Genomic DNA, 13,253 nt, shown 5'->3' on the forward strand with positions numbered 1-13,253 from the left:
CTCTCTCCTGACAGGAAAGCAAGAGTACCTAGTATTCTGACTTGAACGAACCAACTGTAAAAAAAAAAAAGTTATGAGGCAACAGGGGGGATTTGATATTAAGAAATTATTGTTAATATCTCTATTTGTGATATTATTGTGGCTAAGTTTCAAAAGAGTCCTTGCTATTGTTGGCAGTTTCTCAAAACATTAAACATAATTACCATTTGACCCAGCAATCCCACTCCTAGGATAATATCCAGCAGCATTGAAAGTAAGGACTCAAATACTTGGACATCAATGTTCATTGTAGCATATTCACAACAGACAAAAGGTGGACAACAACCCAAGTGTCATCAACAGATGAATGGATGAAGAAAACTTGGTATATAAATGCAATGGAATATTATTCAGTCATAAAAAAAGGAATGAGGTTCTGATACATGCGACGACATGGATGAACCTTGAAAGAACTATGCTAAGTGAAATAAACCAGACAAAAGGACCTACAGTATGATTTGACTTATGTGAAGTATCTAGAATAGGCAAATTCACAGAGGAGGAAAGTAACAGAGGTTGCCAGGGGCTGGGAGATGGGAGGAATGGGGAGTTATTCATTGCTTAATAATGGGGAGAGAGATTCTTTTGGGTGATGAAAAAGTTCTGGAAATAGTGGTGGTGGTTACACATCATTATTATATATACTTAATGCCACTGAATTTTATACTTAAAAATAGTTAAGATGGTAAATTTTAACTTACATATATTTTACCATAATAAAAAAGAGAAAAAAGAATTCTTACTTTTTAGAAAAACATATTGAAATATTTATAGATAAAATGATGTGAGATTTTGCTTTAAAATAATCTTATAAACAAATGGGTGAAAAGTTTATGGGAGTATAGAAAAAATAAAATTGGCCATTTGTTGATATTGATGATGGTTAAAATTGGATGATGGGTACATGGGTTTACATTTTGTTATTCATTCCGCTTTGGTATATGTTTGAAATTTTATATTATAAGTTTTTAAAAAGAGAACCTAGTAATCATGGGAGGGGGAAGAAAAGAAACTTTTCTGAGAAAGCTATTTTACCTCTTTACAACTCACCCATTGCCCAGAACTACAGGCCATTTGGCACGAAAACCATGAAAGTGCATGTCCATCCTCCTCCTACTTTTTTCCCTGGCCTCTAGCTCTGTCTCAGGAGATATATTTAGCTTTTGATCACCTCCAAGAAAAAACATGCTTTAAGATATTGAAAGTGACAAGAAACAGCATACAAACCCTACAGTTTATATTCAAAGTCTGAAGACATTACCGTGGCTGGCTCTGTGGGTTAACAGTGCAGAAAGAAGCAACACTCTTGGTAAGAATTTAATTTAGCTTAGGAAAGAAGGGATGCCTGAGGAGACAAACTGGTGGCTGGGCAGCAAATGCATGGGGTGGGCAGAGAAGGAAAAGTTTTTTTTAAAAGACAATGCGCCATTTCCAAATTGCTCCCTCTCAAAAACTGTAGATCCTTTAAAACCCTTTTATAAAAAAATCATCCAAATATCCAACAATCCCAATTATAGCAAAGTATGCTAACAGAATAACTGGGCAAGCACACATAGGTATGTGCACTTATGTTTATCATATCTTTGTTTTTAATAATAAAAATAAGCAGAAAAGTCCAAATGTCCATTCGTAGATGGTTAAAAAATTGAATGGACATATAATGGAATTAATGGGAACCTTTAAAAATGCTGATCTTTGAGGTATGCTGTTAAGTAAAACAAAAGTTTCAAAACAAATCAATACAATCCTATCTTAAAAGTGCTTAAGAAGTGTTTTAGAATAGAAAAGAGCTTAGAATATACAATAAAATGTTAACAGTGGTTTTAGTAAAATTTAAAGTGATTTTCACTTTTTTCATAATTTTTCTGTATGGTTTGATTTTTTTTTTTCAGTGAGCAAACAATATATTAGGATTCCAAAAAACGATTTCCTTTAAGATGATAACAAGTCATGATGTCCCAAGTTGGACAGAGGTCAAGGTTACAGACAATCCAGGTAAATAATTCCAGGCTCTGACAGCCAAGGAGGCTCAGCATGCTTTCTTTTTTTTTTAAGATTTATTTTTTATTTATTTCTCTCCTCTCCCCCCCACCTAGTTGTCTGCTCTCTGTGTCCATTAGCTGTGTGCTCTTCTGTGACCACTTCTATCTTTATCAGCTGCACCAGGAATCTCTGTTTCTTTTCATTGCGTCATCCTGTGTCAGCTCTCAGTGTGTGCAGAGCCATTCTTGGGCAGGCTGCACTTTCTTTCACGCTGGGCAACTCTATTCATAGGGCGTACTCCTTGCACATGGGGCTCCCTACGCCGGGGACATCCCTGCGTGGCAGGGCAGTCCTTGCTCCCATCAGCACTGCGCATGGGCCAGCTCCACACAGGTCAAGGAGGCCCGGGGTTTGAACCGCAGACCTCCCATGTGGTAGGCGGATGCCCTATCCATTGGGCCAAGTCTGCTTCCCTCAGCATGCTTTCAATTCCTTACAAAGACATCTTGTACTGAGCAACCGCTCTGTTTCCAGCACCGCTCTAGGCCTTCGAGATGGAAATGAATGGAACACATTTCCTGCCCTCAAGGGGTTTTCAGTCTAAGAGAAGTCTCTCAAGTCTATGAGAACACATATATCCAAATAAATGAAATACAGCACTGGGGGAGTTCACACAGGAGTTGTGCAAGGTATGGTACAATGCAAAGGAGGAAGTGGTTATTCTTACTGGGGGGGAGGGTCAGAAAAGGTTTCCGAGGCGGTACTATGGGATAAGATTCTAAGGGTGAAGGGATGTTTGCAGTGCAGGTAAGATTTAAGGGCAGCCATCCCAGGCATGTGTGTGAGGAGCAGGGCTGAGGGGTGGGGTTGCAGGAGGAATCAAGCAGCCTAGTCTTTTGGGGGCACAGAAGCATGGCTGGAGCATGGAGAGAGGGGGTAAGGCTAGGGAAGTAGCAGGCTTCGAGTACAGAAGGCCTCAATTGCCCCAGAGGGTATCAGGGAACCTCTGAACAGTTTGGGCTTCCCCAAAATTAGTCGGACAGCAGAGAGCAGATATGGCTCAAGGGCTTGAGCTCCCACTTCCCACGTGGGAGGTCCCCAGTTCGGTTCCCAGTGCCTCCTGAAAAAAACAAAAACAAACAAGGAAAGGAAAAAAAAAAACCAACTCAGGGAAGCCAATGTGGCTCAGTGGTTGAGTACCAGCTTCCCCACATAAGAGGTTCCAGACCTGGTACCTTAAAAAAAAAAACTAGTCTGACAGCGGTACAAAGAGTACAAAGCAATGCCCAGTAGCAAGTTCAGTAAGAATTTATCTTTCCTGAATGCTTACTGCAGACTCTGGGCTCTGTACTCAATGTGTATTAGCTCACTTAAACTTCACAACAATCCTATTAGGTAGAGGGTGTTATTATCCCTCTTTTACTGGGGAAGAAACAGAAACAGTGCAGTCTAGCAAGTTGCCCAAGTTCACACAGCTAAGAAATGGCAAAGCTGGAAGTTCATCCTTGGCTGAACAACTGCCTTGCAGGCCTGGTGCTGGGGAGATAATACCATGAGTCTCCCTCTCCATCTTCTCCCAAGATCTCTGCAGTATTGCAAATAATCACAAACTCAACTCCATTCCTACTAAAAGGAACTTGGCTGATGTGCAGCCAAAGGGTTAAGGGTTAAGCTGCAATGAAAAAAACCTGGGAGGAATAAGATGAAACTGGATCTGTCAAGGGGCAATTTTTTACACTCAAGAGAAATCATTAGGGAATAGGGAATTTTGTTTTTGCTTTTTCGTAAGTAGACACAGGTGAGAAATCTGAGGCAGGGACTAAAGGGAAACCAAAGGTGGGGAAGTTTTCCTATTTTGAAAGGGGGAGAAGAACTGAGGATGAGAAATACTGTCATTTACTAGATGGGATGGACCAGAAAAGCACAGATAGAGGAAAATCTAGTGATACACAAGGTATTTAAGGAAATGCAGAAAATGGTATTCATGGAGACTTAATTCCAGTCAGGGATCAGAGGGAAAAAGGAACCCTCAATCAAGAAATCTTTAATAAGCAAACTGTACAACTAAAGTAGACAAAGGCATTAAATAAAAAAAAAAAAAAGACTCCTACCCCAGAGACACTGATAATTTATTGGGGAGGAAATGTGTATGTGTGTGTATGAGCAAGAGAGGGTTGGCATTGTATCTTAATTATGGGAGTGTGTGGTAGGCAGAATAGTAACTGCCCAAACAATGCCCATGCCCTAATCCCCAAAAACTGTGGATACGTTAATATCATATATATAATGGAAAAAGGGATTCTGCAGATGGATTAGAGTTGTTAATCAGCTGCCCTTAAAATAGGGGGTTTATCCTGGACTATCTGGGTGGACTCAGTATAATTGCACAGGCCCTTAACAGTGGAAGACTCGGGTGCAGATGTGGCTCAAGCAATTGAGCACCCACCTTCCACATGGGCGGTCCCAGGTTTGGTTCCTGGTGCCTCCTAAAGAAAACAAAACAAACAAAGAAAAAAAACAATGAGCGAACAACAAGCAAACATATGAGGGAGCCAACTAAGGGGGCCAACTCAGGGGAGCCAATATGACGGCCTTCCGCTTTATGAGGTCCCAGGTTCAATCCTTGGCCCTGGTACCTCAAAAATAAATAAATAAATACAGAAGAGTGAGGCAGAAGAGTCAGAGAAAGACATGACATGGCTAGGACCTAAAGGTGGCCTCGAGAAGCTGAGAACGGCTCCTGGCTGACAGCCAGCCAGGAAACAGGGACCACCGTCCAACATCAACAAGGAACTGAACTCTGCTACACACTTGAATGAGCAAGGAAAGGTTTCTCCCTTAGACCCTCCAGAAAGGAATAGAGTTCTGCCACAAACAGGCTTTGGCCTTATGAGATGCCAGGGAAACCAGTCAAGCCACCACCTTTCTCATCTATGAAAACTGTGAAACAATAAACGTGTGTTGTGTAAAGCTACTAAATTTGAGGTCATTCATTACAGCAATGGAAAACTAATACAGGATAGTTATATGACTGTGCATTTGTCAAAACTCAGAGACTGCACACCAAAAGAATGATTTTACTATACAGAAATTTAAAAAATAAAATTTTAACATGTTCTTTTACAGTTCATTATTGGGGGGGGGGGCGGTTCTAGAGTCTGGCCATATTTCTTCACTTCTGACCTTAATCTCCAAAATAACTCAAGCTTGGAACTTGGCCTTTGTCTCTGCCCTCCCTGCCCTCCCCGTCCCCTCCCCAGCACTAATCTAAGCTCAGGTAGCCTGAGGCCCAGGGATCCAAACCACTGACCTGGTCAGCAGCTGATGTTTTGCTTTGGCTCTCCCACAAGTCAGAACTTACAGTGGCTCAGGCAAAGGCAAAATCTGCTTTCCCAAGATAAGGAACAAGAAGAAAGTTCAACAGCAGGAAAGTGAAATGTAAAAGTCCATTTCAAAGACTTGGAAAGTTCCCAGAGTTACCATCAATACAACTGCATCAAAACCAATAGGCAGAGCCCAAGGTAATGGATGACTCACCAAGGTTTTTAGCAGCTAATGGAAGAGTGGTCCGAGAAATGCTGTAAATCCAATATGCATTTCTGATGAATTAAGGTTATGGGAGGGAGCCCCTTTTCTAATCTCTAGCCACCACTGACCCCTCCCCCTCCACTTCCAGTGTCAGCAACTCCAGTTTTTAACAAAGTTGAATGCCATTTCCAAATTAGAAATGATAGAAATGATATTTAAATATGCCATATGCTATCTTACCAGGCCTGCTCAAAGGAATACCATTCTCTTTCAAGTTGATTTTTACTTCTACCCACAGCTGACAACCAATTAGAAGTCCTCAAAGTAAGTTAAATATACCAAAGTAAAGATTTCCAGAACAAAGAGATTAATAAACATTCACTAGGTGCCTTCTCTTGCCAATGCCATGTACAACAAAGCAAAGCATGGATGGTTTCAATGTCATTAGACATATGATCAATAATAATACAATAAGGCCAAAAAAAAAAAAAACTGAGATCATATCCAAAATAAAAGCTACATGAGTTCAAAGTAGAGAGGAATGTTTGTGGCTATGCTGGTCAGAGAAAGATAGCTTTGCACAGGGGCTGGGGGAAAAAATGCAGAAATGGTGGAGATGATTCCTCCAAGACAGGACATTTTCTTACTAGAGAAATCTAAAAACTCCACATAGCAAAATCTCCTTCTTAGCACACACTTCCATAAGAATTAAGCAATCCTTTAAAGAAAAAAAGTGGCTTCAACTTTTGGTAGAGATTTCAACACAAAGAATCTCTGGGCTTCTGAATTTGGACTAACAGCTAACGATACCAAAATTCATGCTTCACTTGTCTCTTGGGAATGACCATGACTAGCAGCTCTGTGTGGTGCTGAGCTTCTTTGTCGTCCCCACAGCGTGCACCCCTGGGGACCCACATGAAGCAGGCTCCACTCCCAATTGAGCCACATCAGCTGACTCCAGCTGAACTGATAGAGGGTGCTGGAGCCATCATTGCCTTTAGTGACACATTCTTAATTAGGAATTGGAAAGGTCCCAGCTCATGCCAACCCAAATCCCAACATCCTTTAGCATCTGGCAGTCTTCTGCTCTATACACACATTCACCAAAAGGCACAAAAAGAATGTTTAGACCAGCAATACCCATATTAGCCCCACACTGAAAAACTACGCAAATATCCACCGACAGTTAATGGGTAAATGAATTGTGATATATTCGTATAATGGAATGCTATAGAGGAATGAGAATGAACCACTGCTGCATGCTACAACAGGGATGAATGTGACAAACCTAACACTGAGCATAAGAAGCTATGCAGAAAAAGAGAACAAACTATGATTCAATGTATAGAAAGTTAAGAAAACAAGCAAAACTACTCTATGACATTAGAAATCAGAATAGGGAAGTAGATTTGACCCAATGAATAGGGCATCCGCCTACCACATGGGAGGTCCAAGGTTCAAACCCAGGGCCTCCTGACCTGCGTGATGACTGGCCCACACCTGCAGTGCTGATGCGCGCAAGGAGTGCCGTGCCACGCAGGGGTGTCCCCCGCATGGGGAGGACCCACGCACAAGGAGTGTGCCCCGAAAGGAGAGCCCCCCAGCGTGGAAAAAAGTGCAGCCTACTCAGGAGTGGCGCCACACACATGGAGAGCTGATGCAGCAAGATGACGCAACAAAAACGAGACACAGATTCCGGGTGCCGCTGACAAGAACACAAGCAGACACAGAAGAACATACGGCAAATGGACACAAAGAGCAGACAACTGTGTGTGTGGGAGGGGGGAGAAATAAATAAATAAAATCTTAAAAAAAAAAAGTCAGAATAATGGTTACACTGAGGTGGGAGGAGGTAGTGACTTAGAAGGGGGAAGAAGGGAAGTTTTTGTCTCCTGGAAATACTGTTTCTTAATCTGAGAAGTGGTTTCAAGGTGGCATTTTCTTTGTGAAGATCTACCAAGATATATACCGTATACTTTTAACACTTGGGTATATGAATGTTTTACATCACTAAGAAGTTTATCTAAACAAAGCAACAACACTGAAAACTGTCTGCTGTGTTAAAGGATTATAGTAGGAGGATAAGCAAAAATCACTTTACAGTTGAAGAGCAACACATGTATTCAAATCCAGTTTTTTGTTTAAGTTACTTACTTTATATGCTGACTTTGCTTCAATGTATTTAGTTAATAACAAATGTATATAGATGGGACAATAATATACACTCTTATTAATATCACAGTATTGAAGAAGGATTAGCCTAATGTTAAGGATCTCTGCTTTGAACACAGATCAAAGGAGATTTATTACTCCACTTCATTTGTCCTGAAATTTTACTTGATTAGAAGAAAGAGGAAGCGGAAGAAAAGAAATCGTCTCCAGGCTCATCTTTAAAATCTCTGGAGGGAAAAAAAAATGGTGGTAACCAGGCCATGTCCATGTGTGACTGCTGCACAATTATTTGTTAAAAATTTGTTACCAGCCAAGGAGTAAGGACTAAAAGTCCCTAGTAACTCCCACTCTATCTAAACCGCTGCCTGGCCCAGGATAGAGGAGATCAGACTGCAGGCAGAGCAGGGCTGAGAACTGTAACCCAAACAAGCGACTATCTGCCCCAGGTGCTGGCCGTGGAGAGGTCACTAACCCAAGATGTGCCATAAACTGTAAAATTTCCCTCCTCTCTCTGCAAGTAAACACTAAGCAGAGGGAAAATCCCCCTTCTCTGCCCTCACAGGTCAGCTCTCCGAATGAACCCCGTCCACTTAGCACTTGGAAGTCATGGTTTCCAGATAACTGAAAACGGGGAAGAGGGAATGGATCGTGCAGGGGAGCTGCCTTCCTAAGAGAGGTACCAGATTAGGCCCGGGGGCCAGAGCGCCGCCTCGGTTCCCCGCGCGCCAAGAGCGCCCGCCTACCCAAACGCCAGCACCTACTGGTCCCCGGGGCCCTTCGCGGGGACTGCGGCAAACCACCTCGGCAAAGACGCTGGGAGCGCCCAGGCTGTGCCAGCGTCGGCCTCCGACGCGCCGAGACAGCTCTGGCTGACACCCGCGGGCCCCTCAAGTAATTGTCACCTGTCAATCACTTGACCTAAATACACCAGCCTTGGGGTGGGGGTGGGGGGGTTAGCCGGAGCATGCTCAGTAGTGGGGATGACATCACTTAATCAATGCTGGGAAGGGAAGGCTGCATCAGCAGCCTCCAGCGGGCTGCCAGGAACGTGTCAGCGGGGACCAGGAGTATCCCATTAACTTGGTCCCTCCCCACACAGCTCGCATACAAAGGGGGCACCCGCAGCCACACGCCGAGGCCCGCGGAAGGGGCGGGGGCGGGGGACAAGGCTGACATATTCCTTTAAGAACTAAAAACCAATGGTATCCCCTCCCCCCACCAGCAGCCCCGCCGCAGAGCTAGATCTCGGGGCGGGGAGTGGGGGAGGCAATAGGGAGGAAGGTGCGGAAGGGTGGCTAAGAGGGAGGGAGCCCCTAACCACACGAGTAACTTCCGCTCTTGGCACCGAGGGGCTATTTGGCAGCGTTTATGCCCCCTAGCTCCACACATGGGAATCCAGGCTCCCCTCCGCCCAGTGCGAAGCACATTCGAGGCTCTGGGGACACAAGGAGGGGCCGCCCAGCGGGGAGCGGTCAAACCCAGGCTCGAGTCCAGGCAGCCTGGGTTGAGAAGCAGGAGACACACCGGACCTCCCGAGGACCTGAAGGCCACCAGCGTTCTCCGTCCACCATGGCCTTCCACGAGCCTAGCAAGGTGAAACACCGCAGGGAGCCGCGTCTACACGGCCGCGGAAGCTCCGCGCCGAGGCCAGGATTTGCCCAGTACCCTTTTCTTCTTTTTTTGGCTAAGGTCGGTAGAAGAACAAAGTGTTCGATAAATCGGACAGACGCCTGGAAGCACTTGTGGGTTGCAAAGCTCATACTTCCTGGGGGTGCCCCGGCGCCCCGACTTGAGAGTACCTCAAACAGATTAGCCAGGCGGCGTGGCCAGGGCGGGGAACAATAGGCCCACCCGGGCCCCCACCCCGAGAACAATGGCGGCGCCCAGCTCTTCCTCGCCCCCCCCCCCACTGCCACCCGGGACCCGCCCCGCCACCCACAGCCAACCCTCCTCCTGCCCTGGAGGAAACGACGGGCTGGGGGGTGGTCTCTCCTCGCGCCCACCCGGGGCGGGGGCGTGGAGGTGAAGCCCCGCGGGAATGTCCGAAGGGGCGGCCCGAGCATCTGCGCTCAATCTGGGGCGTCGGGGCGCGGGGCTGCGGCGCGAAGCGAGAGGGGGAGCCCGACGCCCCGGCCACTTACCCCGATCACCACGGTCTCATCGCCTTTAAATTTGGGGATGAATTTATCCCCGCGGAGGATCTCCGCCTCATTGAGGGGCCGGAACCGGCACATCACTTTAATGCTGCATTCGGCTGGATCCGCCATCTCGGCCGGCGCGGGAGGGGGCGCGGGGATGGTGGGGGGCCGGGGCTCGGCACCACGAGCGAGGAGGCCGCCGAACGCGCCGCCCGCGGCCAGGCCGCCGCCCGCAGCCTCCGACGACGCTTCTCAGCAGGTCATCGCGAACTCAGCGGGCTGGACAGCTCCGGCCGCTCCGAGACCTGTCGCGCGGGCAGCGCACCAGCCTCCGAGCCCGCCAGCTGCGCGGCTGCCCTGCCTACCCTGCGCCCCCGGCCCACCTGCCCGCGACCCCGCGGCGGGCAGACGAGGCGATGCGCAGGGAGCCAGCCTCGCAGGGCTCAGACCTCCCGGGCTCCTGCGCGCTCAGCCATCCTGCTTCAGCACCAGCGCGCCTCGCCGCCTCGCGGGCCCGCCCCGCCCCTCCGCCCCTCCGCCCTTCCCCTCGCCCCCTGTCCCGCCCCGGGGCGGTGACGTCACTGCAGAGACCCGCCCCCGCCCTCCGCGGCTCCGAGCGCCGCACCGAGCATCTCGGGACTTGTAGTCGCTCCCGCTGCAGGTGGCAGGGCAAGGAGGCTTGTAGCTGGCTTTCGGGGACAGGTGGTGCACCGGGTGCGATCTCTGAGAGCATGCGGTTCTGGTCTGTCTGCCCAAGCCAAGAACGGGATGGGAGGTCAAATCCAATATTCCAGGCTAATAAGTCTAGAGATAACCAGGTCTTTAACACCTCCTTACCGCTTCTCCTGATCCCCGAGAAGAGCCACTTATTAAGACAGGGTCCAACCACAACAGGTATTAAGCATTTTCTTTGCTCTGAACAGTGTTGTAAGAGTTGTGAGGAAATAGGGAGTGGGGGAAGGATGACATTTCCCATGGATATTTGAAACGGTTATATCTGGAAGTGCCTGTACATAGAAAGAAATTCATAACATATTTTGGGTCAGGACCTCCATTAATATCTGATGAAAGTTAGGAAGATTTTCCATAGCAAAAAAATAAAATACCCTTACACACCCACATTATTTTGCATGCTATTTCAGAAGATTCCAGGACAACTGAAGCCTACTTTTGACTCTCAGGTTAAGAAGTTCCTAGATACTATTAATTATAGTTAAAGTTACAGAACTCCACTTAAATGCTGACTTAGGATCCTGCAGAATAAACAGAATTTGTGCAGGAACAAGTCCCAAGTTCTTTACAGAATACACCCAGGCTCCCAGGATTATATTTTTGCCTACTTATTTGGCCTCACCTCTTGCCACTTCTTGCATTTTACACTCTGACGAATGAAAAATGATGTGTGGCTTCCTTCATATACCATGTTACCTTTTACTTCTGATACTTTGTTTAGCCAGTTTGCTCTCCTGGAGTCCCTCCATGCATTCATGCCATTATTAAGTGTTATGGGGTGAATGGTGTTCTAGTCTGCTAAAGCTACCAAAATGCAGATAACATAAAATGGGTTGGCTTTTACAATGGGAATTTATTAGTTTACAAGCTTACTGTTTTGAGGCTGAGAAGACATCCAAATCCAGGCACCATCAAGGTGATGGTTTCTTTCCAAACACCAACCACCGGCAATCCTAAACTCTTCTGTCACATGGCAAGGCACATGGCGGCATCTGTTAGTCTCTCTCTTCTTATGGGTTTCATTGCTTTCAGCGTCTTGCTTCTGTGGCTTTTTTTCTCTTAGTCTCTATATTCATCTTGTTTATAAAAGACTTCAGTAAGATGATTAAGACCAAGTGCCACCCTGGGCCATGCCTCAACCCAAGTAACCTAATCAAAAGGCCCTAATTAAAATAGGCTTGCACCCATAGGAATGGATTAGCTTCAAAAACATGCTTTCCTGGGGTCCATACAGCTTCAAACCATCACAAATTCTATCCCCCCAAAAGACATGTTCAAGCTCTAACTCCCAGCCCTATGAATGTGAGTTTATTTGGATATATGGTCTTTGAGGATGTGATTAGTTAAAATGTGGCCAAACTGGATTAGGGTAGGTCTTAATCCAATATGACTGGTGTCTTTTTTTTTTTTTTTTAAGTTAGATTTTATTTATTTATTTTTATTTTTAAATTTTTTCCCTTCCCTCTCCCCCACCCTGCTGTGTTCATTCACTGCATGATCTTCTGTATTTATTTCTTTTTGTCTTCTCATCTTTCTCCTTCGGGGTTCACCAGGATTCAATCCTGGGGACCTCTGATGTGGAGAGAGGTTCCCTGTCAATTGTCCCACCTCAGTTCCTGGTCTCTGCTGTGCTTCACCTTGATTCTCCCTTTTGTCTTTGTTTTATTGCATCATCATTTTGCTGCATGAGTCACTTGCATAGGCACTGGCTCACCGTGTAGGCACTTGGCTCGCCACACAGGCACTGGCTCACCATGCAGGCACTCATGCGGGCACTCAGCTCACCACATGAGCCCTCACGTGGGTACTACTCGGCTAACTGCATGTGCACTGGCTTGCCACGCAGGTATTCTTTCTCTTCTTTTTCGCCAGGAGGCACCAGGGATCAAACCCAGGTCCTCCATATGGTAGGCAGAGGCCTTATCACTTGAGCCACATCTGCTTCCTGGACTGGTGCCTTTTAAAAAAGGGAGAGGGGTAACCAATACAGACAGGGGGAGAAGGCCATGTGACAACTGATGGAGTGACTGAAGTGCTACAGGCCAAGGAATACAAGGTTTGCCAGCAAACACCAGAAACTGGAAGAGGCAAGGAAGGATGCTCCCCCTGACAGTTTTCAGACTTCTAGCCTCCACAACTGTGAGACAATAAACTTCCACAGTGATATTTTAACCAAGACACTAGGTAAAGGTGCCAGGGTTCTTGTGGTGGAAAGCAATAGAAATGCCACTGGAGATGATGAGGCAATGTGGGAATTTATCAGAAGGATATAGATTTATCTTGCTTATTCAAGATATGGTTGAATAGCTTACCCAGGAGAAGGACAGGCTACCAGGACTCTCCTCTCCAACTCTGTCAGCCTGTATTAGTCAGCCAAAGGAGGTGCTGATGCAAAGTACCAGAACTCTGTTGGGTTTTATAAAGAGCATTTATTTGGGGTAGAAGCTTATAGTCACAAGTCCCTAAAATATCCATCTTAAGGCACCATAGGAGGTACTTTCTCTTACCCAAAGTTATTTGCCACATGTTAAAGCAAGATGGCAGGTGATATCTGCAAGCATTCAGCCTTCCTTCTCCCTCTTAAGGATCCATGGTCCCAGCTTCTTCTAATCTCAACTATAGGCTGGTATGGGCTGGTCTCTCTTTCCAGGGCTCATTTCT

At 46.2% G+C, this 13,253-nt stretch overlaps 1 protein-coding gene across 1 annotated transcript in view; it reads right to left on the reverse strand.

The window, feature by feature from the left end:
* The window catches only part of KIF5C (kinesin family member 5C), a 170,005-nt gene extending 159,611 nt beyond the window's left edge, over window positions 1–10,394 (reverse strand). The window contains exon 1 of the mRNA XM_004462232.4: window positions 9,864–10,394. Coding sequence (XP_004462289.2) covers window positions 9,864–9,989 — 126 coding nt within the window. The 5' untranslated portion in view covers window positions 9,990–10,394. The remainder of the gene's footprint in view (window positions 1–9,863) is intronic.
* Between the last annotated feature and the right edge of the window lie 2,859 nt (window positions 10,395–13,253).

The sequence above is a fragment of the Dasypus novemcinctus genome, chromosome 7 (assembly GCF_030445035.2).
Source record: "Dasypus novemcinctus isolate mDasNov1 chromosome 7, mDasNov1.1.hap2, whole genome shotgun sequence".
Taxonomy (NCBI): domain Eukaryota; kingdom Metazoa; phylum Chordata; class Mammalia; order Cingulata; family Dasypodidae; genus Dasypus; species Dasypus novemcinctus.